Source organism: Platichthys flesus, chromosome 10 (assembly GCF_949316205.1).
Source record: "Platichthys flesus chromosome 10, fPlaFle2.1, whole genome shotgun sequence".
In the NCBI taxonomy this organism is placed as follows: domain Eukaryota; kingdom Metazoa; phylum Chordata; class Actinopteri; order Pleuronectiformes; family Pleuronectidae; genus Platichthys; species Platichthys flesus.
The window spans coordinates 10,440,233-10,465,210 of record NC_084954.1 but is presented as its reverse complement, the minus strand read 5'-3'; the positions used below and the strand labels follow the sequence as shown (position 1 = coordinate 10,465,210).

Genomic DNA, 24,978 nt, shown 5'->3' with positions numbered 1-24,978 from the left:
AATGCGCTGTATGAATATGAGTATGACTGGGTGAATGGCAAATGTGTGCTGGACAGTTCTTTAAGTGGTCATCAACACAAAAAAGTGACGTATAAATACAAACCATTTAGCATTCCTTCAGAAGGTATCATTTGTTTTTCATTGACAATAGTATTTGAGACGGTTCCTCATATCATCCTGTTTTCCTCCGTCCAGAAATATAAGCATTAGAGGGGATAATATAAAACATCCTTACAAAGTCCTTCTAGTGAAAGGCCTGATGGGAAATATCAGTTGTGTAGTGACAAAGTACACAGAGGGTATTCGCCAGATGTAGGTTTATTGACCAGAAGCGACACAAGCTTGATAACAAAGCAGTAAAAGTCTCTCAGATGTTCCATTAAAGGTTCAGTGTGTAAGATTGAAGTGAAAGGGATCAATTGGCAGAAATTGAATATAAAATAATCATAATGATGTTTTTACTACAATGGGCCTTTTATAGTTTATGGTTAAGTGAGGGTGTTCCGCTGCAACATGCAAATTCGCCACTAGATGTCATTAAATTCTACACACTGAACCTTTAAGTAATGTAACTTGGAAGGAAAAGAAGATATAATGTGACCTGGAAAGTAGAAGTAATGACACTAAAGCTGTCGTAGAGAGAGTAATGAATAATGCAAGATCTCGATCTAGAGAGACATTAAATGGTGTTGGTCAGTACAGGTTACCGGCTCCAGCATTGAGCTGATGTGATGCACTTGTTGAACTGCGAGTCCTCGTCCAAGGATGCATCAGCAGTTATCTCAGCACCATATCCTCATTGACATCTGAACTCAATCCCTGAACCTAATTGGATGCGTGGGCATAACCTCAAGGTCCGTTAAGGAGACGGCGTTCAACCTATTGGCAGCACGGAAGAGTCCAATTGGGATTGTTTGGGGCAATTCATGTTAGGTCGCTTGGGGGAGTGGTGTCCTTACTCTGGATTGCAGACAAACTTCAGTCCCGGTCCAATGGGAAATTCGTTGTTGTAAGATCAGTAGGAGGGATATCAGGTTAATGGTTAGAGGGAGAAAACCAATCATAGATCAGTTAGATCATGCATTTTTTTAAATGTTTGTGTATTTTGGGGGGGGTATCCTGGAAAAATCTATCAGTCAGACCGAAGTACTTTGATTTCAGTCTCCGTGTCAGTTGAGGGATAATGTTTATGGCAAAATGTCAGTGTATTAAAAGTCCTTAAAGTAACTTTTTTGGTGTCAAAGACTGAGAAGGAAATGACTGTGAAATGACGAATAAGGTCAGCGAAAACAAACCTATACCCTTACAAGACATATAACATTCTCTGTCTCAAATTAGCAATGTCGACATCAACTTCTGTTTCACACCGATGCAGCCTTGGAGAGAAAGTTTACTTTGTGCTGTCATAGGGAACAGGCTGTATAGGGTACAAATGCAAAACGGTCTACTGTGCTTTGCATGTTTGTTTTAAGCCGCACATTCATAATCCCTCTCTTCCTTCTCCCTGTCTTCCTCCTTCTCTTAGTTGTGTAGCCGTGCAGACGGGAGGTGAGCCATGGAGGACGGGAAGCCGGTATGGGCGCCCCACCCGGCCGACGGGTTCCAGCTGGGCATGATCGTGGACATAGGAGCCGACACGCTCACCATAGAACCACTGAACCAGAGGGGCAAGGTGGGTTATCGCACACAGCCTCACCCCTGCTTTCCATTTACAGGCAGCGTGCGGTAGGAGAAATGAGGCTGAGGTAACAGTGGCATTGGTGCTTGCGTTTCTTTAACATGTCTCTGCAAGTCAATGAGAGAGTTGCACATTCACTGGTTGTTGTTCACCTTAATCCCAGGAGGTTCATCACCACATACACACGTGCGCTTATTCAGAAACTCACGTACGAGGGTTTCATGAAATAATCCCAACGCACGGGGCAGGCAATGAAAACGTAGTTATATATTTTCTGTGTGTCTTGAGGGCCGTTTCAGGTAAAAAGGCGTCGGCGGCAACGTGTAAAATGTGAGAAACACGAGAGGCGCCATGAATAAATAATGCGAGCAGCAGCAGGTGTGCCGATAGTGTTGCCTTCAGGGAGAGCTGCTCATTAGGAGGTAAAGGCCACCTGTTACACCTGAGCCGTCACGCGTCCCCTGCCCTGCAAGCACCGGGCCCTCGGAGGTTTGCAGCCGACCTGCAGCAGTTCCCTCTCTGTGTTCGGTACGTTCACGCCACAGCTCGTGGTCCCAGACCTTTTGGCAGGTGTGTCTGGTTTCATTTTGTTCAGGTGTCCCACTAAGCACCACAGCACCACACTGAGTCTGAAGCAGTGGAGATGTCAACATTTCCATTCAGTTTCGCCAGTAAGCAGCTTAAATTAGAGCCGTGGTACTGGTACAGCTCTCATTTTTCTATGTTAAAAAGTTATGTAGGACATCGTTCAATATCTGCCTAATTTAAAGTCTTATTATCTTTTTTTTTGTCTTTTGAATATGTTAGAATCCAGAATCTATCTTTTTGGGGAATTATTGAAATATTTTTCAGGAGGTTCAATATTTTTTAGTTCGTAAAACTTCATTTTAATCCCAATAAAACCAGAGAGAATCAAATGTTAAATTGGAAACCGGCAATTATCTGACTACATAACATTAAAGCTGCTTTTGCATTTCTCTGGAGTGGCTGTATGTGAGAAGGCTACTGCCCGAGTCAGTTGCTCCAGACATTTTCTAAAACTTTCCCCACAGGTTTCTGTATAAAATGTTGGGTAAATGTGCAGGTGAGCCTATGTAAAAAATACAGCATGAAAATGATTGAAAAGTTAGTCTGTTGATGGTGTCTGAACATGAAACAGGTAAAAAAACTGAAAACGAAAAAGAATACATATATCTCAGGCTGAAAAAGAGAAGCCACACAATTAGCAGACGCCACAGAAGACATCAAATTGAAAAGAAGATGAGATATGATAGCTTTCCAGATGAGAACCCTCACCTGAAAGCTCTGGACATTCTCCTGCTGCTCTCTTCATATGTGAAACACAAACCCAATTTTTGTGGGTTTGTAAGAGCCCTCGAATGAAGATTGTGAGTTGATGCCCCATTGCAGGACTGTAACTCTGCTCCATTCAGCGAGGGAATGAAAGGCCCATTGAGTGTCGTTTTACTGCAGCGTTGAACTCATTAGCGGCTCGGCCTGTCTCTTCCTCTTTGTCAATTTTTATCGGTGGTACATTTCTCACACGGTTGTTATTGTGGACGGGCATGTCCAGATCGAGCCAAGGTATTGTCGCTGGCACACAAAGCCGATTCTGTTTATGCGTACAGGCTGTTGGTGGTAATAAAGCCAGGGTCTTGGCTCAGACTGGGACACACAGACAGACACACACACACACACAAACACACACAAGCAGGGCTCTTGCTACAGCGAGTGTAATGAATATGTTAATGATGTAGAAGAGTGTTTATTATAGGGAATAATCAGACATGTCATTGTCTTGTTTAGCATCAGTACATTTCTTGAGTTTGTTCATATGTGGGTGGTTTTTAATAACTTGATTGGTACAGCGCTCCACCATTGTCTTTCCTCCACACAGACACACACTCACGCACACACTCAAACACACTCACTTATTCGCTCAGGTGTTCCGATCCTGTTGCTCTCCCACCAAATTATTCATCATGCTGCCATGTCTTCTCGTTGTTTCTCTCACAGCCGGCTTGTTCCATTGAATTTATTTCCATTAAGTCAGACAACAGAGTGAGAATATCAGTAACTAATTTAGCCTGGGAACACGTCGTCGCACCAAACATCACCAGCCTGGTCTATAAGCGTGATGAATGACTCATGTTTATGCATGCTTGTTTAGCTGTTGTTTCATGCTTAATAGGATGCTAATAAAATGTGTTTATTGTCATAAGCGTTCCAAACAATAACTAAATAGTAAATAATCATCTGTTTGCAGTTGTCAGGGATTCATGTAGCAAGTATGTGTGTCCTGAAAGGGAATTGATTAGTGAGGAAAACTGTTTCTGTCTTCTCAGACCTTTCTTGCTCCAATGAGCCAAGTCTTCCCGGCTGAGGACGATGTCAACAAACTTGTAGATGACAACTGTAAGTTTAAGTCTCTCATGCGTTTTCTTTTTTTTCTTTTTATGCATACTACTCAGATTTAGAATATATCTAAATATTTTTTTTGCTGACATTTAAGGCCCGTTTTGAACTTGCACCACAGTCAATTTCAACCTGAGGTCAAATACCCGGCTGAGGACTGTCAGGACAATGTCCCTGTGGAGATCTGTCTGGCAAACTCCTCATCCTCTTTTAAATCCCTCCTAAAGACACATTAGGAATATTTCTATGTTCAATTTTATTCATTTTATAATGTTTTGCCTCTTCTCTCATCTCTATCAGTTTTATATCTGTGCTCCGATGCCGTGTGACCTTTAAATTGTTTCCTCTAGCTCGCCTTCCATTTTTAACTTGTAAGGCAACTTGTAACTGTGTTTTGAAAGGTGCTTTAAATGCATACTCATATTATTATTAATTGTCTCTGTTCTCCCCTGTTCTTTCAGGTTCCCTCATGTACTTGAATGAAGCGACACTTCTCAACAACGTTCGAGTGCGTTACAACAAAGACCACATTTATGTACGTTCTCTTCCTCGCCTGTACTCTTTATTGTAGCTAGAGTAAGAAACCTTTGCATATCCTCTTGCAATCACTTAAAGACATTGCTATTGAATTGCATCATAAGGAGATACAGTAACAAGTGAGGGGACATAAGGAGAGAGATCCTCTCTCTCCTTCTGTCCCGGGGGGTGGAGAAGTACCAGGTGGTAAAGAGGGAAGGGAACCAGGCGCAGGGTCACAGAGTCAGACGGTCTAACCCGACTCTGATCCCGGTCCGTCACTTGGGGAATGAGGGACAGCCGGTAGATGAGAAAGGAAGGATAAGTTAACAAGTCAGGGGGTGTCTCATTTTCACCTGTGCAGTCGCATTGTTCAATAATTAATGTGCATTTCTTTTCCACTGTTTAATGAACTTTCTCTTTGTGTACATGTATTTTACATCTCGCACAGACTTATGTAGCGAACATCCTGATAGCTGTGAATCCTTACTTTGACGTCCCCAAGCTGTACGGCCCAGACACCATCAAGTCCTACCGGGGGAAGTCCCTGGGCACGCTGCCACCTCACGTCTATGCTATAGGTGAGAGCAAACACCTGCTAACAGCTGCACAGTATATCTGCAGGTTCCAGTAATATTAGTCCAGTTACATAAACATTAACAAGATTTGGTATTATCCTGAGTTTATCTTTAGTATTAGATAATAGGAGAGGCGGTGGTCTAGTGGCAGAAACTTGGACTATGGGCAGAAAAGGTCTCTGGTTCGTCTCTGGTTCGACTCCACGGAGAAACAACAAAAGATGAACCTGGATTGATCTGTCCAAAAATCCAAGAGGATTCTCCCTACCCCTATCTAGTGTCCCTGAGCAAGGCACCTTACTCCCCAAACATCTGCTCCCCGTGCGCCGTACATGGTCGCTCACTGCTCTGTGTGTCCTGCACCAGATGGGTTAAATGCTGAGGTTAAACTTCCTAAAAAACGAAATGAGTGTGTCTGTGCATGTCTGTGCATGTGCTTGGGATAAATAAATGTATCCTAAATATTATCTTAAGATGCATACATGGATTTTATTAGTTTATTACAGAAAATGTATCTTTATATTATATATTGTTAGTAGTACATTGTATTATTATTATATCAGCCGAGATTTTGTAAATAATGCTTTACAAAAACACCTAAAGTCACATTGTTGTCTACTTAAAAAAATGTGAACAGGACAAAAGATATATGAAAACTAATGCAATGTTCAGTTCATTTGTTTATTCTAGTCTGATGAGACACTATAAAGTTTGCATCATTGCATTATCTTAATCTGTTCCCTGGGTAAATCCTGACTATGCTTGAAAATAAAGTAATGGGTTCTATTTTTTCTCTTCAGCCGACAAAGCCTACAGGGACATGAAGGTTCTCAAGATGAGTCAGTCCATCATAGTTTCTGGTGAATCTGGTGCCGGGAAGACAGAAAACACCAAGTTTGTTCTCAGGTAGGAACTCACCGGAACTATACTGCGTCCAAATTCTGCTCCTCATATCAAACCTAGACTCTTCACACCTTATTGAGACCCAACGATTGTGACGTGTTCCACAAAAAGATGAACAATACGATATTTACCTGGAGGCATTCTGACATTAAACAAACAAAAACAATGACTTCTCATATGTTTCTTTACATGATCACATGAATTCAAAGGAAGGCATTCACTACTTCTGTTTTGTTATTGTCATAAGGAAAGGCAACTGTAGTAAGTGTTCAACTGTGTAAACTGTGTATTTTTGTCTTTTAAACTGTTTTTATTCTCCTCCATTCTTTCCCCCCCATACTATAGATATCTGACCACAACATATGGAAGCGGTCAGGATATTGACGAGAGAATTGTAGAAGGTAATTCATTATAACCAGTGAAAACCCTGTGTGTGTTGTGTTTGAGGGCTGTGTGATGCTGATGTGTATTCTTTCCCTCATCCAGCGAATCCTCTTCTCGAGGCCTTTGGAAACGCTAAAACAGTTCGGAACAATAACAGCAGCCGGTTTGGGAAGTTTGTAGAAATCCACTTCAATGAAAAGGTAATGGATGATCGCCGGTCTGAGTTGATTTATCATTTTTTTAAATCTGCTCTTAAGACTTGATTTCATTCCCTGTTTTGGGTTTGACCAGAATGCAGTTGTGGGAGGATTTGTGTCCCACTACCTGCTGGAGAAGTCGAGGATTTGCATGCAGAGCAACGAGGAGAGGAACTACCACATCTTCTACCGACTGTGTGCCGGAGCATCTGAGGACATCAAGAAGAAACTGCACCTGGACTCTCCAGACAGCTTCAGGGTCAGTGGGCTCACAGGGACAACCAGGGAGTTTGGATGTTTCTCAGCAGAAGAACATATATGACCCCAGTCACAGTTGGTATTTACATCCATCCTGTGTGATCACAAGTGGAAAGCACTGAGAACAGGCATGAGTGCACCCAAAGACATCACCAGGACACACTCTAAGGTGGTCAGGGACACATGGAGCCACATTATTTTTGCTCTGTCAGCTGAAATCTCTGACCTGCATCAGAAATCTAAAGTATTTTTACACTTTTACACGATTTGTTTGAGGCCAACGTCATAATATCAACACTGATCGCCACATAATGATTGATACTTTTCTTAAATTGGTAAAATCTTTCTTCATAGCAGCTGCCTGAGATTCTTTCAGCCCCTCCTGACTCACACACACACACACACAGACACACAGTGACATCAGATGATCGGTTAACTCATACACGGTAAAAGCAACATAAGTCGGTCTCTGATAACAGAAATAACAAGTATTTGCTTAAGGAGCGGGGAAGTAATATCCGATTCCAAGTGGTCACACGAGACACATTCAGGACGTATTTTAATATCAGGTGTGAACAGACGTGCTCTTGCGATCGGGTCTCTCAGGATGGATATTAATACCAGCAGGTCTGAACAGGGACCATGTGATAGAGGATACAATTAAAGCATGAAAGCAAATGAAACAGGGGTCCTATTTTTTGAAAGAGAGCACAAACCTTACTTCATTTGTATTGCATAATCGGAATTGTCAAAATTAGATGCTGTTTATTCGTACTTTCTTAAGTGAAAATTGAAAGTCCCCCCCCCCCCGCGTGATTGAAAAAAAATCACAGGACAAAAATTGAATTTTGGCCTGTTCGAAAGCAATTATCAACTCAGCAGGGGCAGAGTCAGAGAGCATGAAGGTGTTTATCCCAAACGGGATTTTTCTTCTGCACGCATTGCAAAACAACACTTAACGGAACAACAAGCAGCTCGAGCTGTTCCCTCTTAGATGTTTATCATGGTGTCATGATATCAGATCCCCGAGGTGATGCCCACATCAACAGAGGCAATTACTTTGTGCAATTCACTACCAGTCAGCTGTGGAGCAATATTGGAAGACGGCAGAGTAAATCGTTGCGACAATGGAAATCAATACAAATGTCCCCGGCAATGTGTCTGAATTAAATTCGCCAAAATGCTAATTATGTGTAATTGTTTTCTAAAAGTTTGTTTTCTCTGTTGCAGTATCTGAACCGCGGATGCACCAGGTACTTTGCCAGTAAAGACTCGGATAAACAAATCATGCAGAGTCGCAAGAGTCCTGAGGTAATGTCACATCCTGTTCTGGTTCAATTACTAGGATCTCAGTTGTTATGATTATTTTTGACACTTGTGTTGCGTTTGTCTTTGTTTGGGGGCAAAGTTTTTTTGAGAGCAAGAGGACAAGGGCAGAAAATGTAACACTCTGCGATGAATCATTAAGATATGCAATAACAATCACTGAGAATGGGAGTGAAAGCAAATCCCAGACCGTATTTTTCAAAATATTTTTTGCCAAGGTGAAATGATATGCAAAAAAAAAAACCTGGTCAATCGTGATATTTTATGCCGGGAAATTAGTTCAAGTCTGCGTATTTGATGAATTATGTACGACATGAGCACGAGCCAGGCGCCCGACGAGCTGCGCCGCAGAGCCTGCAGGAGATGTGTAATTAATATCATGAAACAATTAGAAAAATAAGTGTGACAGGTCGCTCTCTCAGGGACTAATTATACATGTTCACTTCACTTGTTGTTTTTCGAAGACAGAATAATATCTCCCTTCTATGTTGATCAAACTTCCAGATGAAGTGGTGGAAAACAAAGGAGCTTTCAGCACCTTTTTTTTAATGGGTTTACTCATAATGAGTTTATTGAGCAAAGAAGAGTAATGGTTTAAAGTGGCCTCACCTTGAAGGCCAATCAAATCCTTTATTCCCTTGACTTTCAGACAGATTTCTCATCCCATCTTTCACAGACATATCAGGGTCTGTGTTTACTTTGACCATATATTTATTTTAACAGAATCAACAATACAGAAAGCATTTGCATTTATTTTCTTAATTGAAGTTCTACATATCTGGTTGTATTTATATTTTTGTTTATATTAATAGTTATTAATCATAACGTTTATGGTTAAACTGTAAAATATAATAATAACATCCCAGATTTTTTTTTTACTAGTATCGGTCAGGCTCTGATGTTTAACTCATGTACCATATGATATTAGCTGAGTTGTACTTTAGTTTGTGTATTAATATAAAAAAAATTATTTTACATTTTTCCATTGAAATATTTGCACCCAGTCACAGATTAAAAACTGTATCTGTGCTCCAGTTTTTTTTTGTGTGTGTTAACAAAATCTTTAACAGTGTCTAGTAATCTTTGGAATCCCTGTAAGCTCTGGTTGTGAGTACACTGTGTGTTATTAACACATTGTTGTACTTCTGTGTGTCCTGCCACACGTCTCTGTTTCTGTATATAGGACAACAAGGTGACGTGTTCCTTTTTTTTATCAGAGTTGTGTGTTGCTGTTCTTTCTCCTGTGTTCCTCCTGAAGGTTTTCCACATGCTGCTGTGTGTAGTGGACGCTTCCTCTTCTCTGCATGTGTCTGCCACAGCCGGGCGGGGTTAGATAAACACAAAGGATGCTAGTTCTGCTGGTTTCAGGCAGACTGGACGATGAAGGGCTGCACAGTTATTTGCCGTAGACACAATCGATACTTTAAGTTTTTTGATTTTGCAGACTTGCTGTCTCAGACTCCAGTCACACCGGTGAAATTAGCAGAATGGCTTCACGTGTAGTTCTACTCCGGTGAACTTTGACCCATGATATTTGTGTGACTGGGTCAAAACCATGACAAACGTGTTCCCATCAATACACTAACAATAGTTAGAATTAGTCATAATTGTGCAGCCCTTGTTAATTGTCACTCTGCGTTCAAGATACAGTCTCGACCCCTGACGATTCTTGAAGTGGTTTGTTCCAGTCATGTTTTCACGCTGCATGTTTCACCTCTCTGTTTTCCCCTCTCTTGAGATATTGAAATGTTTCGGATGGGTTTAGTCTTTTCTTTAAAAGTATAAATACATTAGTTGACCAGACATTTGGACACATGGCTCCTGGAGCAGAGCAGCCTTGGTTTTATAGGGTGGTGTGTTTGTTGTGTGCTGCTGCGGGTGGAGGCTTTTACTGGTTACATTTTTGTTGGTTTGTTCTTCTCTGACTTGTGTTTTTTATAGTTTAGAATCACATTTACTCAATATCTGAAGGCAAATGGTATAATCAGACTTTGAATAATATAAAATACAGATAGATATTCACAGATTCTTTGAGTAAATCCTGATCTGAATTGCGCTTTGACACTTTTTTTCCAGTTTCGCGACCGTTTCTAACTCTCTGGTGTCTTCTGCAGCATCTGAAGGTCGGCGCCCTGAAGGACCCTCTCCTCGACGACCAGGGCGACTTCAACAGGATGTGCGGGGCCATGAAGAAGATTGGCCTGGATGACACCGAGAAGCTGGACCTGTTCCGGGTGGTCGCCGGCGTCTTGCATCTGGGCAACATCGACTTTGAAGAGACGGGCAGCTCCTCGGGTGAGGAAGGAAAAAAAAAAATTGTTGGGATAATGAGATGATCAATATTTTGGTTTTGGCAACCCCTTTCACTGCAGGGGTAGTTTAGTTTAAGCCTATTTTAGAAAGTAGAAGTAGAACATTTTTACTTTCTCTGTGGCTCAATAAGTCGGTTGTGTTGTTCAACCAGAGCTTTGTCTGTCAACACAATAACAATTTACTCCAAACTGGTGATAACAATAAGACCTCTGTTACCTCGGCAACCACGATGTCTATCTCCCTCTCATTTCTTCTTCATTCTTTATATTCTGTCTAGACAGTCGATGTCTCTTAGGTTTGAATAAATACATGTCAACGGCTTTTTAAAGGGAAGTTGTCAACAGTTCCTTCCTCAATACACTGAATGGCCACAACTGAATTTCTGCATTCACCTTCACTTTAGACCTCTGATTTTGGAAGGTGCCATTAATTATGACCTCTTTGCTTCACTCACATTAGTTTGTAAAAATTGAATAAAGAAAATAGAAAACGAATATTTATATATTTATATGAAGAGCACAGCAGGAGATTATCCAGGACAGAACATTCAGGCGAGGGGTGGAGTCTGGGTAGAGGGAGCAGGAAGCGGGACTTGATGTTTTCATTCTGCTGCGGAAAGTACGTGTTCTTCTTTCCAGCACGTCGACTCCTGCGTCCATTGAAATCACTTCAAGCTCTCAAATCTCGTTGTCTTTCCAAGTTGACGTCTTTGTCAGCGTCTTCTACGTTTAGGGCTCCTCTTTTTCTCATCTCTCTCTCATCTCATTTTCATCCGCTTATCCGGGGTCGGGTCGCGGGGGGAGCAGCTCAAGCAGGGGGCCCCAGACTTCCCTTTCCCGGGCCACATTGACCAACTCTGACGGGGGGATCCCGAGGCGTTCCCAGGCCAGTGTTGAGATATAATCTCTCCACCTAGTCCTGGGTCTTCCCCGAGGTCTCCTCCCCACTGGACGTGCCTGAAACACCTCCCAAGGAAGGCGCCCAGTGGGCATCCTTACCAGATGCCCGAACCACCTCAGCTGACTCCTTTCTAAGTGAAGGAGCAGCGGCTCTAATCCGAGTTCCTCACGGATGGCTGAGCTTCTCACCCTATCCCTAAGGGAGACGCCAGCCACCCTTCTGAGAAAACTCATCTCGGCCGCTTGTACCCGTGATCTCGTCCTTTCGGTCATCACCCAGCCCTCATGACCATAGGTGAGGATAGGAACGAAGATCGACCGGTAGATCGAGAGCTTTGCCTTGCGGCTCAGCTCTCTTTTCGTTACAACGGTGCGGTAAAGCGAACGCAATACCGCCCCCGCTGCTCCGATTCTCCGGCCAATCTCACGCTCCATAGTACCCTCACTCGCGAACAAGACCCCAAGGTACTTGAACTCCTTCACTTGGGCTAAGGACTCATTTCCTACCCGGAGTAAGCAATCCATCGGTTTCCTGCTAAGAGTCATGGCCTCAGATTTAGAGGTGCTGATCCTCATCCCAGCCGCTTCACACTCGGCCACCAGCCGATCCAGTGAGTGCTGAAGGTCACAGGCCGATGATCCAATGAGGACCACGTCATCTGCAAAAAGCAGTGACGAGATCCTCAGACCACCGAACTGCAACCCCTCCCCACCCCGACTACGCCTCGATATCCTGTCCATGTATATCACAAACAGGATTGGTGACAAGGCGCAGCCCTGGCGGAGACCAGCATCCACTGAGAACGAAACTGACTGGCTGCCGAGGACGCGAACACAGCTCTCGCTTTGGGAGTACAGGGATTGGATGGCCCTGAGGATAGACCCCCTTACCCCATACTCCCGCAGCACCTCCCACAGTTTCTCCCGGGGGACCCGGTCATACGCCTTCTCCAGATCCACAAAACACATGTAGACCGGATGGGCATACTCCCAGGCCCCCTCCAGGATCCTTGCGAGAGTGAAGAGCTGGTCTGTAGCTCCACGTCCGGGGCGAAAACCGCACTGTTCCTCTTCAATCTGAGGTTCGACGATCGGCCGAACCCTCCTTTCCAGCACCTTGGAGTAGACCTTACCAGGGAGGCTGAGAAGTGTGATGCCCCGGTAATTGGCACACACTCTCTGGTCCCCCTTTTTGAACAGGGGAACCACCACCCCAGTTTGCCACTCCTTTGGCACTGTACCCGACTCCCACGCGATGTTGAATAGGCGTGTCAACCATGACAGCCCCTCAACACCCAGAGCCTTTAGCATTTCTGGCCGGATCTCATCAATCCCTGGGGCCTTGCCACTGCGGAGATGTTTGACCACCTCAGTGACCTCCACCAGGGAAATTGACGATGAAACACCATCAACCTCGAGCTCTGCCTCCAACATAGAGGGCGTGTTATTCGGATTCAGGAGTTCCTCAAAGTGTTCCTTCCAACGTCCGACAACCTCCTCAGTTGAGGTCAACAGAGTCCCATCCTTACTGTACACAGCTTGGATGGTTCCCCGTTTCCCCCTCCTGAGGTGCCGGATAGTCTTCCAGAAACACTTTGGTGCCGACCGAAAGTCCTTCTCCATGACCTCTCCGAACTTCTCCCACACCCGCTGCTTAGCCTCCGACACGGCAGCAGCTGCAGCCCTTCGGGCCTGTCGGTACCCTGCAACCGAGTCAGGAGTCCTCCAGGATATCATATCCCGGAAGGCCTCCTTCTTCAATCGGACGGCTTCCCTGACCACCGGTGTCCACCACGGTGTCCGAGGGTTACCGCCCCTTGAGGAGCCTAAGACCCTGAGGCCACAGCTAGCCGCCGCAGCTTCAGCAATGGAGGCTTTGAACACCGCCCACTCCGGCTCAATGCCCCCAACCTCCACAGGAATGCCAGAAAAACTCCGCCGGAGGTGTGAGTTGAAGATACCTAGGACGGGGGCCTCCTCCAGACGTTCCCAGTTCACCCGCTACTACTACTCGTTTGGGCTTACCAGGTCTATCCGGAAATTTCCCCCACTCCCTGATCCAACTCACAACCAGATGGTGGTCGGTTGACAGTTCCGCCCCTCTCTTTACCCGAGTGTCCAAAACATGCGGCCTCAGATCAGATGACACGATCACAAAATCGATCATTGATCTTCGGCCTAGGGTACTCTGGTACCAGGTACACTTATGAGCACCCTTATGTTCGAACATGGTGTTTGTTATGGACAATCCATGGCTAGCACAGAAGTCCAATAACAAACGACCGCTCGGGTTCAGATCAGGGAGGCCGTTCCTCCCCACCACGCCTCTCCAGGTGTCTCCATCGTTGCCCACGTGGGCGTTGAAGTCACCCAGCAGAACTACGGAGTCCCCTACTGGAGCCCCATACAGGACTCCATTCAGGGTCTCCAAGAAGGCCGAGTACTCTGAACTGCTGTTTGGTGCATACGCACAAACAACAGTCAGAGTTTTCCCCCCTACAACCCTTAGGCGCAGGGAGGCGACCCTCTCGTCTACCGGGGTAAACTCCAACACCGCGGCGCTCAGCCGGGGATTTATGAGTATCCCCACACCCGCCCGACGCCTCACGCCCTTGGCAACTCCGGAGAAGAATAAAGTCCAACCCTTATCCAGGAGTATGGTACCAGAGCTGAGACTGTGCGTGGAGGTAAGCCCCACCAGATCTAACTGATAGCGCTCCACCTCCCTCACAAGCTCCGGTTCCTTTCCCCACAGCGAGGTGACGTTCCACGTCCCCAGAGCCAGCTTCTGCCGCCCGGGTCTGGTCCGTCGAGACCCCCTACCTTCGCTGCCACCCATGTGGCTGCGCACCCGACCCCAACGGGTCTTCCCACAGGTGGTGGGCCCATGAGATGAAAATAGGGGGGGTGCCACGTAGTTTGTTCGGGCTATGCCCGACCGGGCTCCGTGGCAAACCCGGCCACCAGACGCTCGCCATCGAGCCCTCCGTCTGGGCCTGGCTCCAGACGGGGGCCCCGGGCTTCCTCCGGGCTGGGTCCCATCTCCTCTTTCGTCGATATTCATTGAGGGTTTTGAACCATTCTTAGTCTGGCCCCTCACCTGAGACCACTCTGCCATGGGAGACCCTACCAGGAGCACAAGGCTCCAGACAACACAGCCCTCAGGTTCACGGGGACACGCAAACCTCTCCACCACGATAAGGTGACGGTTCAAGGAGAGGCTCCTCTTTTTCATCCATCATTAACACACTCACACGCTGACAACATTTTACAGCTGTATTCTCACATGAACTCACTCAAGACATTCTCAGTAAATTTCACCAGGAGGCCGGTGGGAAAAGATCTGGAGAATCTCCAGAGCAACTGTCTCGCACATTTGTATTCTCACATACCGTGGGCCCCTCTGAATAATCTCAAAATATGTCCTGACTTCAGGGCTCTAAGGTGCTTACAGCTCATAATGTATCACATTTTGTAGAGATTAAATTACATGTGTATGTAATGACGTCCCTGAAAATGCATTGGAAGGAAAGCCAATATACGTATTTTGCACATTGTTCAACAACAATCTGTATGTGGGGGGTTCTTACTGTTTATATCTACTGTGTTTCAGGTGGATGTGTTTTAAGAAATCAGTGCAGCCAGACTCTGGAGTACTGTGCTGATCTGCTCGGTCTGGACCAGGACGATCTGCGTGTCAGCCTCACAACGAGAGTCATGCTCACCACAGCAGGGGGCGCCAAAGGAACAGTTATCAAGTAAGAGCAGTGGTTTTCAGCCTTGTACGATTCAAGACTCGTATTGGAAGTTCTCTTGGGTTTTAATGGAGGAAATCATTTTAATATCATCTGGAGTTTTGCAGAAGCCACTGCCGTCATTTACAAACAAAAACAATCTGTGAAATGAGTTGAACAGAACTAAGTGAAGGCAATGAGTTCATAATCTGAAAACGGCTTATTCTCCTTAGACGGAGATTAACCAACTGGAATTTAAACGGCACGGTTCCTGGATAAGCAGTTGTTTCCTGTACTTATCAGTGACAAGCCTGCAAAGTCTTGAGATGTATTTATCGAGCAAGATGATGAGATTAAATTATGACACTGAATTAACCCTGTTGTTTTACGGTCTTAGTATGAGAGAGGAGTATATGATAGAGCTAGTGGTTTTATTTTGTGCATGATTGCAAAGTGTTTTACTCGCAGGTTAAAAGACACAATGTACGGAGGGGGAATATGGCACAGTACCGTCCCTGCTGCTGTGTACTTGTGGTGTAGATGTGGTGTTTGAGTGACTGGGGGGGGGGCACGTTTGGTGGATAAATATTTCAGGGGGGCCAGATGCTTGCCTGGCCTGGAAGTGTTTTCTCCACATAAATAATGCAGCTCGTATCTGAGGAGGCAGGCGAGCATGGCCGCGGTACAGTAGAGGCCCCGGTGTCTGGGGAGCAGGTGGAGCTTAGGGGTTTTGTCATTAAGCCCCAGTCTACCCAATGGGAGGCTGAGGGTAACAGGGGGGGGTTGATGTGATGGTACCAGGGATGAGGGGTGTATCTAACTAGTGTGCATATGAAGCATTGTATCTGATAAAAAAAAGAAAAAGAAGTAGCCTGCCACTGAGGTTAAGTGTAAGGATCTCGAAAAAGACTTGCTGCATAAACGAGCTTGTGTATTCTCACGAAAGTCAGGATGTGGAGGAATATTGAGATGAGAAAAGGAGAAAAGGATCAAAGTGAGTAAAGAGCGATCATAACAGCAAAAAAAACAGACCGTTCATTTTAAATTCATCCTCTTCATCCTCTGGGGGAGCTGAGTTGAACTCTGGGCCACTGAGGATCTGCACCCTGCCCGTACAGCCGACCCCCGTCAATAATTCAAAATAAAAGGTGTTGAGGAGTCGTCAGAGAGCCTTGTCGGGTTCAGGGTTCATACTCTAGCTTTAATACGTTCCTCTCCGGCTCAGAAACCCTCGTTTTAAAGCGGTCGCCTAACTTGACTGTTAAGTTGGGAAGGGTAATGGTGCACAAGCTGTAATATGTGTCACGTTGAGACAGCGTAACTTTTGCTGTCACAGGGAAATTGGGTTGATTTAAAAATAAATAGATAAAAGAGAGGGATTTAATAGGCGCCCGGCAATGACCCCGTTTTTTCGGACGGTCTCTGCCCCACTTTGTGTGTCCCCTGCAGGGTGCCTCTCAAGGTGGAACAAGCAAACAACGCCCGGGACGCCCTGGCCAAGGCCATGTACAGCCGGCTCTTCGATCACGTGGTCAAGCGGGTGAACCAGTGTTTCCCCTTCGAGACCTCGTCACACTTCATCGGGGTGCTGGACATCGCTGGGTTCGGTAATGAAATGCAGCCAGTCGTCTACAAAATGGAGATTTAGCTCAGCGAAGTTTTGCCAATCTGTGAATTTGCAGCTTCCAGATGCAGTTTGTGCTCCCATTGGTTTGTTCAGTCCAAAGATGCACTTATCTATCCAGCATGTTTCCTAATACACAAACCCTCATGCACGCACACACACACACAAACACACTTCATTACCAGGCCACTTTGCTTAGAGAATTAATTTCCTCCTCTGCCATATCTAACACAGCCTTTTTAATGTTTTTCATTTTGGATTTAATTGAAATGTGTTTTTGTTCCTGCTCCCCGTGTTTAGAGTATTTCGAGCACAACAGCTTTGAACAGTTCTGTATCAATTACTGCAACGAGAAACTGCAGCAGTTCTTCAACGAGCGCATTCTCAAAGAGGTGGGTGATCCGCCGTCTGGACTCGGGTGGTTCGGTGTGGTTTACCTCTTCTGTCCTGGGAAACCTGCCATGTCATGTCACTCACGAGCCAAACCCTCACCTGCCAGTAGGAGGTGGTGGGGGCTCCGAGCTCTTTCTGTCTTTCCCTCCGTGCATGTTTTCCCTTCCTGTCTCTCTCTCCTGTGCGCTCTCTCATTAGAATGCTAATTTCTCGAGGGACACGACGAGGCTTGTTCCTCCTCCTGTGATCTCTTAGCGCTATTCCCTTCCAAGGTTTCCAATTAATGCTCCACAATTCTGGTTTCGGCCTCTTTCTCATTAACTGGATCACGTATTATGGGTTTGATGTTTTTTTTTTGTTTTTTTTGAAGTGCCACTAAATATTTGATTATTAAACCTCTTTCTCAAACCGGTATTTCCAGCGTTGATGTTTGACTTTGGGACTTCTCTGTGCAGGAGCAAGAGCTGTATCAGAGGGAAGGGCTGGGCGTGAATGAGGTCCATTACGTTGACAATCAGGACTGCATAGGTAAGTTCCTCCCCGGCTGACCCTCAAACCGTGTGCATTGATTTTTGGTTTTTATTACGTTTCTGTGTGGACAGACTCCTTTCAGAAGTTCATGATTTCCCTGATGAGATATGTCTCTGTCACTGTCTGATTAAAATGATGGAAATGATGAAAATGAAAAAGTTTCAAGGCTGAATACTAGAATTCAGTAGATCACTCTTAAGTCCCCATCAGGCCATCAGGCTTACACACTCATAGAAATGAGTACCCTAAATAGACCAGATTTCTTCATTATTATTCCTTGATAAATTGGGGAAAATGTAAAAAGAATCTTTTAATATTAAAGATAGATTAAAAATTCCTGGATCCGCCCTCTGATCCAGATCTGCACCAAAATTGTATGGCTTCTTCCTTGACGCATCCTTCCACCAAGTTTCGTGGAAGTCCTTTTTGTTTTTTTTTGTGTAATCTTGCTTAAAATTCATACAAACATACAAGCCAACCAACCAACAAACGGACAGGGGTCAAAACATAACCCCCACTCTACCAGGGGCCGTCAGTCCCTTTAAATTCAAACCAACTGCACCAAATTCCCCAAACTCATAGATATTAGTCCCTAAATTTGCCAAGATAAAGATCCATTTGATTATTTCCTGGTAAATTGGTGAAAACGTCTTGAAATTATGCAATGTCCAGATCTAAACCATTATTTATTGGTTCTGTCTTGGCCCATGTCCCAACATTGTGCAAAGTTTTGTGTAAATCCATTCTGAAGTTTTTGCGAAATCCTGATGACAAATCAACAGACGACAGTGGCCCAAAAAAAACACACACCTCCTGAGCAGAGGAAAAAAAAGACCTTGAACACATCTACTGTATCTCTAGGACGGCTGACTTCATGTGGTTTCAAATGATCCAAAAGGAACATGTGTCCTGGGGAATGCGTGTTGATATCTGCATGTATCTCGCACCATGGGTACATCACTGTGTGACACGCGGGGGGACATCATCAAGATGAAGCGCTGCCTTTAGTGTAGTGACGGAGACGTGGCTGTCCACAGAGCCGGCACGCCACAAATGTACTAAGGTTGGTTCAAGTGAGATATCAGGTCAACCGCATGACATTCATTTGGGCCATTCCTTGGGTTCTGGGCTACACGTCACAGCAGCAGAAAATACACCTGTCATCGGGACCAAAATACCAACGGCTCATTATCCAAGATGCTGGCATATCCGTCTGGAGGGAGCAGGCGTGATGAGTATTTCGGGGGTTCATGTTCCCTTTTGTGCCGCGAGAACCCGGAGAGATGATAGCACCTTGTTTTTTGTTGTCCCCGTCCTCGAAATGCATCCTCACATTAATGGGATGAAGTCGTCAGTGTATCAAGGTGAAGCAGTTTGATTTGTATTTCAAAGGGCTGTGATCATTCGGGTGCGAGGTTAACTGACAACCGTGAATAACTTTTATGACTTGCAAATGTCCGTTTGGGTTGGTCATTAATTCCCCCTCAATCTCCGGGATTTATGCCCAGGTGCTTGGCCATGCAAATTTTGTTTTTTCCCCCCCCCGAGGTCCTTGGCCATTCGATTATTTTCCAAACACAGCGAGACGCATGAATTATTCAGATATGAGGCTCAATGAGCGTCCTGATCAACACGCTCGGAATATTCCCATTCAGAAACAGTAAACAGTGGAAATCTCCGAGAAATCTCATTTTCAGAAACTAAATGTCGAGTCAAAGGTCTTTGTACATTATAATAGACCATGTTGACAAGGCGGCCATTTTCCTCTGACATCACGCTCATGGTGGGAAGCGAGGTGAACGGAATAATGTCATACTGCTCGTGATCGGATATCACCTCCCTGCAAAAAACGTGTCCGTCAATTGTGTTGACGGAGACTAAAGTATATTGTTCTTACCCAGTCGGAGTACACAAGTGTGTCCGATGATGTGTGTGTGTGTGTATGTGTGTTGGCACGAGCGAGTAAAAGAGAGGTAGAGAGAGAGCCGTGAGGAAAGATCCCAATTAAAGGAAAGTATCGATCATTATGTGGTGATCAGTCGAGGAGCCTTTGAAATTGAACAGCCTACGTGGCGCCGATCCGACGGTATCGGATTTCACATGCGGCCCCTGAATTGAAACACAGCTTACGGATGATGTTATTCCTCCATCACAAATTCCCTCAATACTTTGAGAGAGCAGAGATCTCATGGATTTCGACATGCTAACTTGAAGTTCTTACCGTATATACTGTACATTAACACAAATCATGGCGCTGTGGTTGATGGATGAATATCTGTTGTTTCCAGACCTAGTGGAGGCAAAGCTGGTGGGAATCCTGGACATTTTGGATGAAGAGAACCGACTCCCGCAGGCCAGCGACCAACACTTTGCTCTGGTCGTTCACAGCAAACACAAAGACCACTTCAGACTGACGGTCAGACCTCGTTCCCACACTCCCTCCCTCTCCCTTCTCCTCCACCGCGCTCCTTATTATCTTTCATCTTTTGTCCTTTATTTCTCTCCGCTCCTCTGCCATTATTCACTTTCTTTTGTGTATTTAGCTGCACTGCGGCTCTGCCATTGTGGCGATTTTCACTCCGGCTGTGCGTTACAGCAGGTTTTGTGATTGTCACACAGTTCCACTCCCTCCCTCTTTGTCAGTGCCTGTATCTCGGCGAGCATGAAAATGTAGCCTTGACACCGATTCAGGCTGAAGATAAGAGGTGCCGCAGCCACATTCAAATACAAACACTCATAAAATAGAAATAGCATAAAAGACATGAATGCTAATGTGCTTCAATATGCAGTGAGTTGACATTTCTACCATTCAGTTTTTAAACCTGAAGGAAAAAAGATTTATGGATTCCTCTCTGATGAAGCTTTTTGAGCTTTACAATGCTGCTTGCTACATTTTCTGTTCAGGAAGAACATTTTAAGTGGTTCTTTATAATCCTTGAGACACAAGATGATTGTGGCACACCCTCACAAAACACATCTTGACTGTGTCCACTTGTTTCCCTTTATATCCATGCAAGGTAACATATTAAACAGGTTCAATTTCCCTGTAGAAAGTTTGTGATGCCTGGTCGCTGCTGTAGAGATGCTGATGGATTTGATCAGAGTAAAATCAATATATGCATGGTTGTGTGTTTCAGCACACTCATTAGATCTGATTTGCTTTCTTCCTCTCCCACCCAGGTTCCCAGAAAGTCCAAGCTGACCATTCACAGGAATCTCCGGGATGACGAGGGCTTCATCGTCCGGCACTTTGCTGGAGCCGTCTGCTATGAAACGGTGACAGTGTTTTTCACTTGGTACAAACAAAATGTCATAAAATCCCATGAAATGTTTCCTAAAGCTCAAGGTGATGTATCTAAAACTCAAAGGATATTCAGTTTATACAAAACAGCAAATGCTCACAATGACAAACCAGAAATAGGTCTCCTCTGCAAATAAAAACTAGCTTTGGTGAGGTGTTTTTGATTGCTGCAGGGATGGACAGATTATTTATTTGTATTTTTAATCGATTTTTATTCTAAAGCTCTGCAGCTACATGCATTTTAATGTGCGTATGCATGTGTGTGTGTCCGCAGACCCGGTTTGTGGAGAAGAATAACGATGCCCTGCACATGTCCCTGGAGTGCTTGGTGTCCGAATCCAAAGACAAGTTTGTTCGAGAGCTGTTTGAGAACTCCAGCACCGCCAAGGACTCCAAACAGAAGGCAGGCAAACTGGGCTTCATCAGCGTCGGCAACAAGTTCAAGGTCAGTGCGACTGGTAGAGTCAACACCTGGCATCTCTCGTTGTCAAAGTCCCGAGAGCTGATTTTTACTCTATAATAATAACTTTTAATTTGTCTTTGAAAAAGTCTGAAAGGAAGAATAAATGTTTTTTAGTAAATAAAATATATATTATCTTCAGGGGCCTTTATATAATATATTTAATATTTTTATTGGATATCTTTTTTTCTCAGAGATTTATCCTACTGGACATTTTAAGACATAACTATACGATATATTAAAAAGAATAGGGAAAACGATGTATGTTTTCAGGTTGTGTCCAGGAATACAACCAGCTCCCCCCCCCCCTTTCCTCTGAGAAAACCTTCCTTGGTGGCTCAAGCTGGATAAAATCAGCTTGAGGTATAATAGAGCAGGAGTCAGAAAATAGGAGGAGTGGGGGAAAAAAAGAACAAGGGAAAGAAAAAATGAGGTGAAGTGTGCGGAGTGAGATAGAAGTACGTGGCGTTCACCCAACTCCAGTTTCCAGGCTTGTCACTGACTTCTATGTGCTGCACATCTCCTTCAGATTTGACTTCTCTTCATCACTCGTTATGTACCTCCACAAATGCATGAGACATCGACTCAAGCATGGAGATAATGTGCCGGATGAGTTCATTTTAATTAAATCTTTTGATTCCTAAAACTGTTGGCAGCTACACACCCTTCATTTTGGCTTTTTATCTCAGTTTTTAGCAGAATTTATTTAATTTACCTGTGTGCATACTTGGTTTAAAGCATGAAAGGTTTTCCTTCCAGTTCCCTCCCGTCTCTGCTGCGTTCATGACAAAACCTTTTTAAACAAGTCGTCATGAAGTCGTTTGTTTCGTCTGTTTGCTTCCACAGACTCAGCTGAACCTGCTGCTGGAGAAGCTTCGCAGCACCGTGAGTCAAATTCACTTTCTTTCATTTCATATTCAGTAGAAAAATCGTTTTGAATCACCCCAATCAAAAGCATGTAATGGAATATGTCAGCTTATTGCAGGACTATAATTGAATATATATGTTTTTAGTCAGGCACGGCCTGAGATGTCAGGGTTGAGGCAGATCAATTTTTCCCCGACTAATGTTCGTTGTGTGCAGGGCTCAAGTTTCATCCGCTGTGTGAAACCCAACCTGAAGATGGTGAGCCACCAGTTTGAAGGAGCTCTGATTCTCTCCCAGCTGCAGTGCTCAGGTAACAACACTGAAACATCTATAGCCATTTTCTGACATGAGCTCCGGAAAACGTTTGTCTGTCACACATGGAGAAGGCAGCAGGAGATTGTCTGGGTTAGACAAATTCACAACAACAGAAAATGTCCTGAACTTTCAGGAGACATGACACAACATAAATTCTGCTAAAGAGATCATGTGTGTTCTTGAATCTCGTTTTCTTTTCAAGTTGAAATCTTTACTTATGTACGACACCTCTTTTTAGTTCGGAGAAATTCTCACATGGGCTCTCTCTGACATTTTCCAGATATTTTACCAAGGTCCGGAGCAGCCGACTTACATATGTGTTCTCACTTAAAGCACTTCTGGAAAAATTCAGGACACTGATCAGACTTAAGTGCACGTCCGAGAGCAAAGTAACAGGGTCTACAATTGAAGTTAAATCCTGAACTCTCATTCGAAAAGGAAATCAGCAATGTAGGATATGTAAATTTACGTTATTCCCACTGCTTCTCAAAATGGTCTCAAAACAGTATTGACTGAAAAAGCCTTAGAATGTTTTTCACTTTATTTATTGTATTAAATTTTAGTGCGGTTCATCTGTTTTGAACACTGCAGTGTCATATGCTTAATTTAGCTTTAAAACCAGATAAAACTCTGCTAAATTAAAATAGTGACTATAAAATGTGCATTACTGACAGGAACAGTGCAAACCTGTCCTTAGTGTACTGTAATTCCTCAGGTGAACCAGTTTCCTTGTTAATACCCTGTTTTCTTTGTTTGCATGGTTGTTTCGATCAGGCATGGTGTCAGTGCTGGACCTGATGCAGGGGGGGTTCCCCTCCAGAGCCCCCTTCCACGAACTCTACAACATGTACAAACAGTACATGCCAGATAAACTTACGCGGCTGAACCCTCGACTCTTCTGCAAGGTGGGACAACACAACCTGTTTTCATGAACGGTTTCTCCTTCAGTGGAAACATTTGAAATTGCCGTGGGGTTGAAATAACCAGTTAATCTGTTTAAAATAATATCAAACAGAAATAAATCCAATTTAGTTGCGCATTTTGTACGAAGCAAAAAAACACTGATATTTGTAATATGATTAACAAACATAAACAGATCAGTGCCCTAATTCTTTACCATTTATAAAATATTGCTGTGTCACTGGATGTGAATTTGTTTCTCTGCAGGCGTTGTTCAAAGCTCTGGGGCTGAACGACGCTGACTTTAAGTTTGGACTGACCAGAGTGTTCTTCCGCCCTGGAAAGGTACAGTAAGGTCTTCTAGGCTAGTTACCAGCTCATTATCTGCACCATATGCTGCAGCTCTTGATATCACAAGTGTTTGCCTTCATTCCTGTGCTCGTTTCTCTGTGTGTGTGTTTGTGTGTGTGTCAGTTTTCGGAGTTTGACCAGATCATGAAGTCTGACCCAGACCACCTCGCCGAGCTGCTGCAGAAAGTCAACAAGTGGTTGATGTGCAGCTGCTGGAAGAAAGTCCAGTGGTGCAGCCTGTCCGTCATCAAACGTACGTGAAACCCCCCCCCCCCCGACACGCCACAGTCCGGAGAAAGAAAGTGGAACACCATCTTGCATGTGTTTAGATCAGGTCGCTCATCGGCTGCACCAGCATTTTCTGAAATTTGCAAAATAACTGATTATGGTGATTAAACACTAGTGAAAACATCATTAGGATTATTTAATATTCAATTTCTTAGACACTGAACCTTTAAACTATTTAAGTTTGCAGTAATTACATCCTTTCATATTTCCTCACAGTGTTTTACGGCTCTTTAAGTCGTACCAAATTATATCTCACACTTTTCCATTCATTCTGCGCGTTGAAAGCAGCAGCCTCCAGCGATATAGAATAGTTCTTTCAAAAGCAGTTCCTTGAACCATTACACCCCGTGCCAGGTTATTGATTCCCACCATTTAACAAAGTGCAGGCTTGCCTCTGCTTATTTGTTTGGAAGCATCAAATAAAGCTACATCAGCGTCGATAGCAGAACATTGCCTCTGCATGACCCGACCCGAGGAAATTTATGTTCCCGCTCATTTATTTCCTTCAACACTTCACCTTGTGATTACAGTTTAATTTGCACCTATATATGTGTGTGTGTGTGTATTTGATATACGGTGAGGGGAAAGTGCACAATCGATATTCCGTACTGCTTGTTTTTGTGCATTTTCTGAACTCTTAGAACTCAGTATAGCAGTAATATTATGGTATTATAAAGTAGCTGTGTTATTAACTTTATTATTTCCACAGCTTTGCTATATTTCTTTCTTTAAAAATAAAGTTTGACT

General features: G+C 44.2%; 1 protein-coding gene across 2 annotated transcripts in view; it reads left to right on the top strand.

The window, feature by feature from the left end:
* Positions 1-24,978, top strand: part of myo6b (myosin VIb) — a 39,892-nt gene that overhangs the window by 2,657 nt on the left and 12,257 nt on the right. For both annotated transcript variants that reach the window (XM_062397270.1, XM_062397269.1), the window contains exons 2-23: positions 1,526-1,672; positions 4,024-4,093; positions 4,555-4,628; positions 5,061-5,190; positions 5,988-6,093; positions 6,436-6,491; positions 6,577-6,674; positions 6,766-6,930; positions 8,160-8,240; positions 10,370-10,550; positions 15,081-15,225; positions 16,651-16,808; positions 17,126-17,217; positions 17,674-17,746; positions 20,038-20,165; positions 20,930-21,025; positions 21,325-21,495; positions 22,357-22,395; positions 22,594-22,687; positions 23,467-23,597; positions 23,860-23,937; positions 24,067-24,196. In XM_062397270.1, the coding sequence (XP_062253254.1) occupies positions 1,556-1,672; positions 4,024-4,093; positions 4,555-4,628; positions 5,061-5,190; positions 5,988-6,093; positions 6,436-6,491; positions 6,577-6,674; positions 6,766-6,930; positions 8,160-8,240; positions 10,370-10,550; positions 15,081-15,225; positions 16,651-16,808; positions 17,126-17,217; positions 17,674-17,746; positions 20,038-20,165; positions 20,930-21,025; positions 21,325-21,495; positions 22,357-22,395; positions 22,594-22,687; positions 23,467-23,597; positions 23,860-23,937; positions 24,067-24,196 (2,413 nt within the window). In that variant the 5' untranslated portion in view covers positions 1,526-1,555. The remainder of the gene's footprint in view (positions 1-1,525; positions 1,673-4,023; positions 4,094-4,554; positions 4,629-5,060; positions 5,191-5,987; positions 6,094-6,435; positions 6,492-6,576; positions 6,675-6,765; positions 6,931-8,159; positions 8,241-10,369; positions 10,551-15,080; positions 15,226-16,650; positions 16,809-17,125; positions 17,218-17,673; positions 17,747-20,037; positions 20,166-20,929; positions 21,026-21,324; positions 21,496-22,356; positions 22,396-22,593; positions 22,688-23,466; positions 23,598-23,859; positions 23,938-24,066; positions 24,197-24,978) is intronic.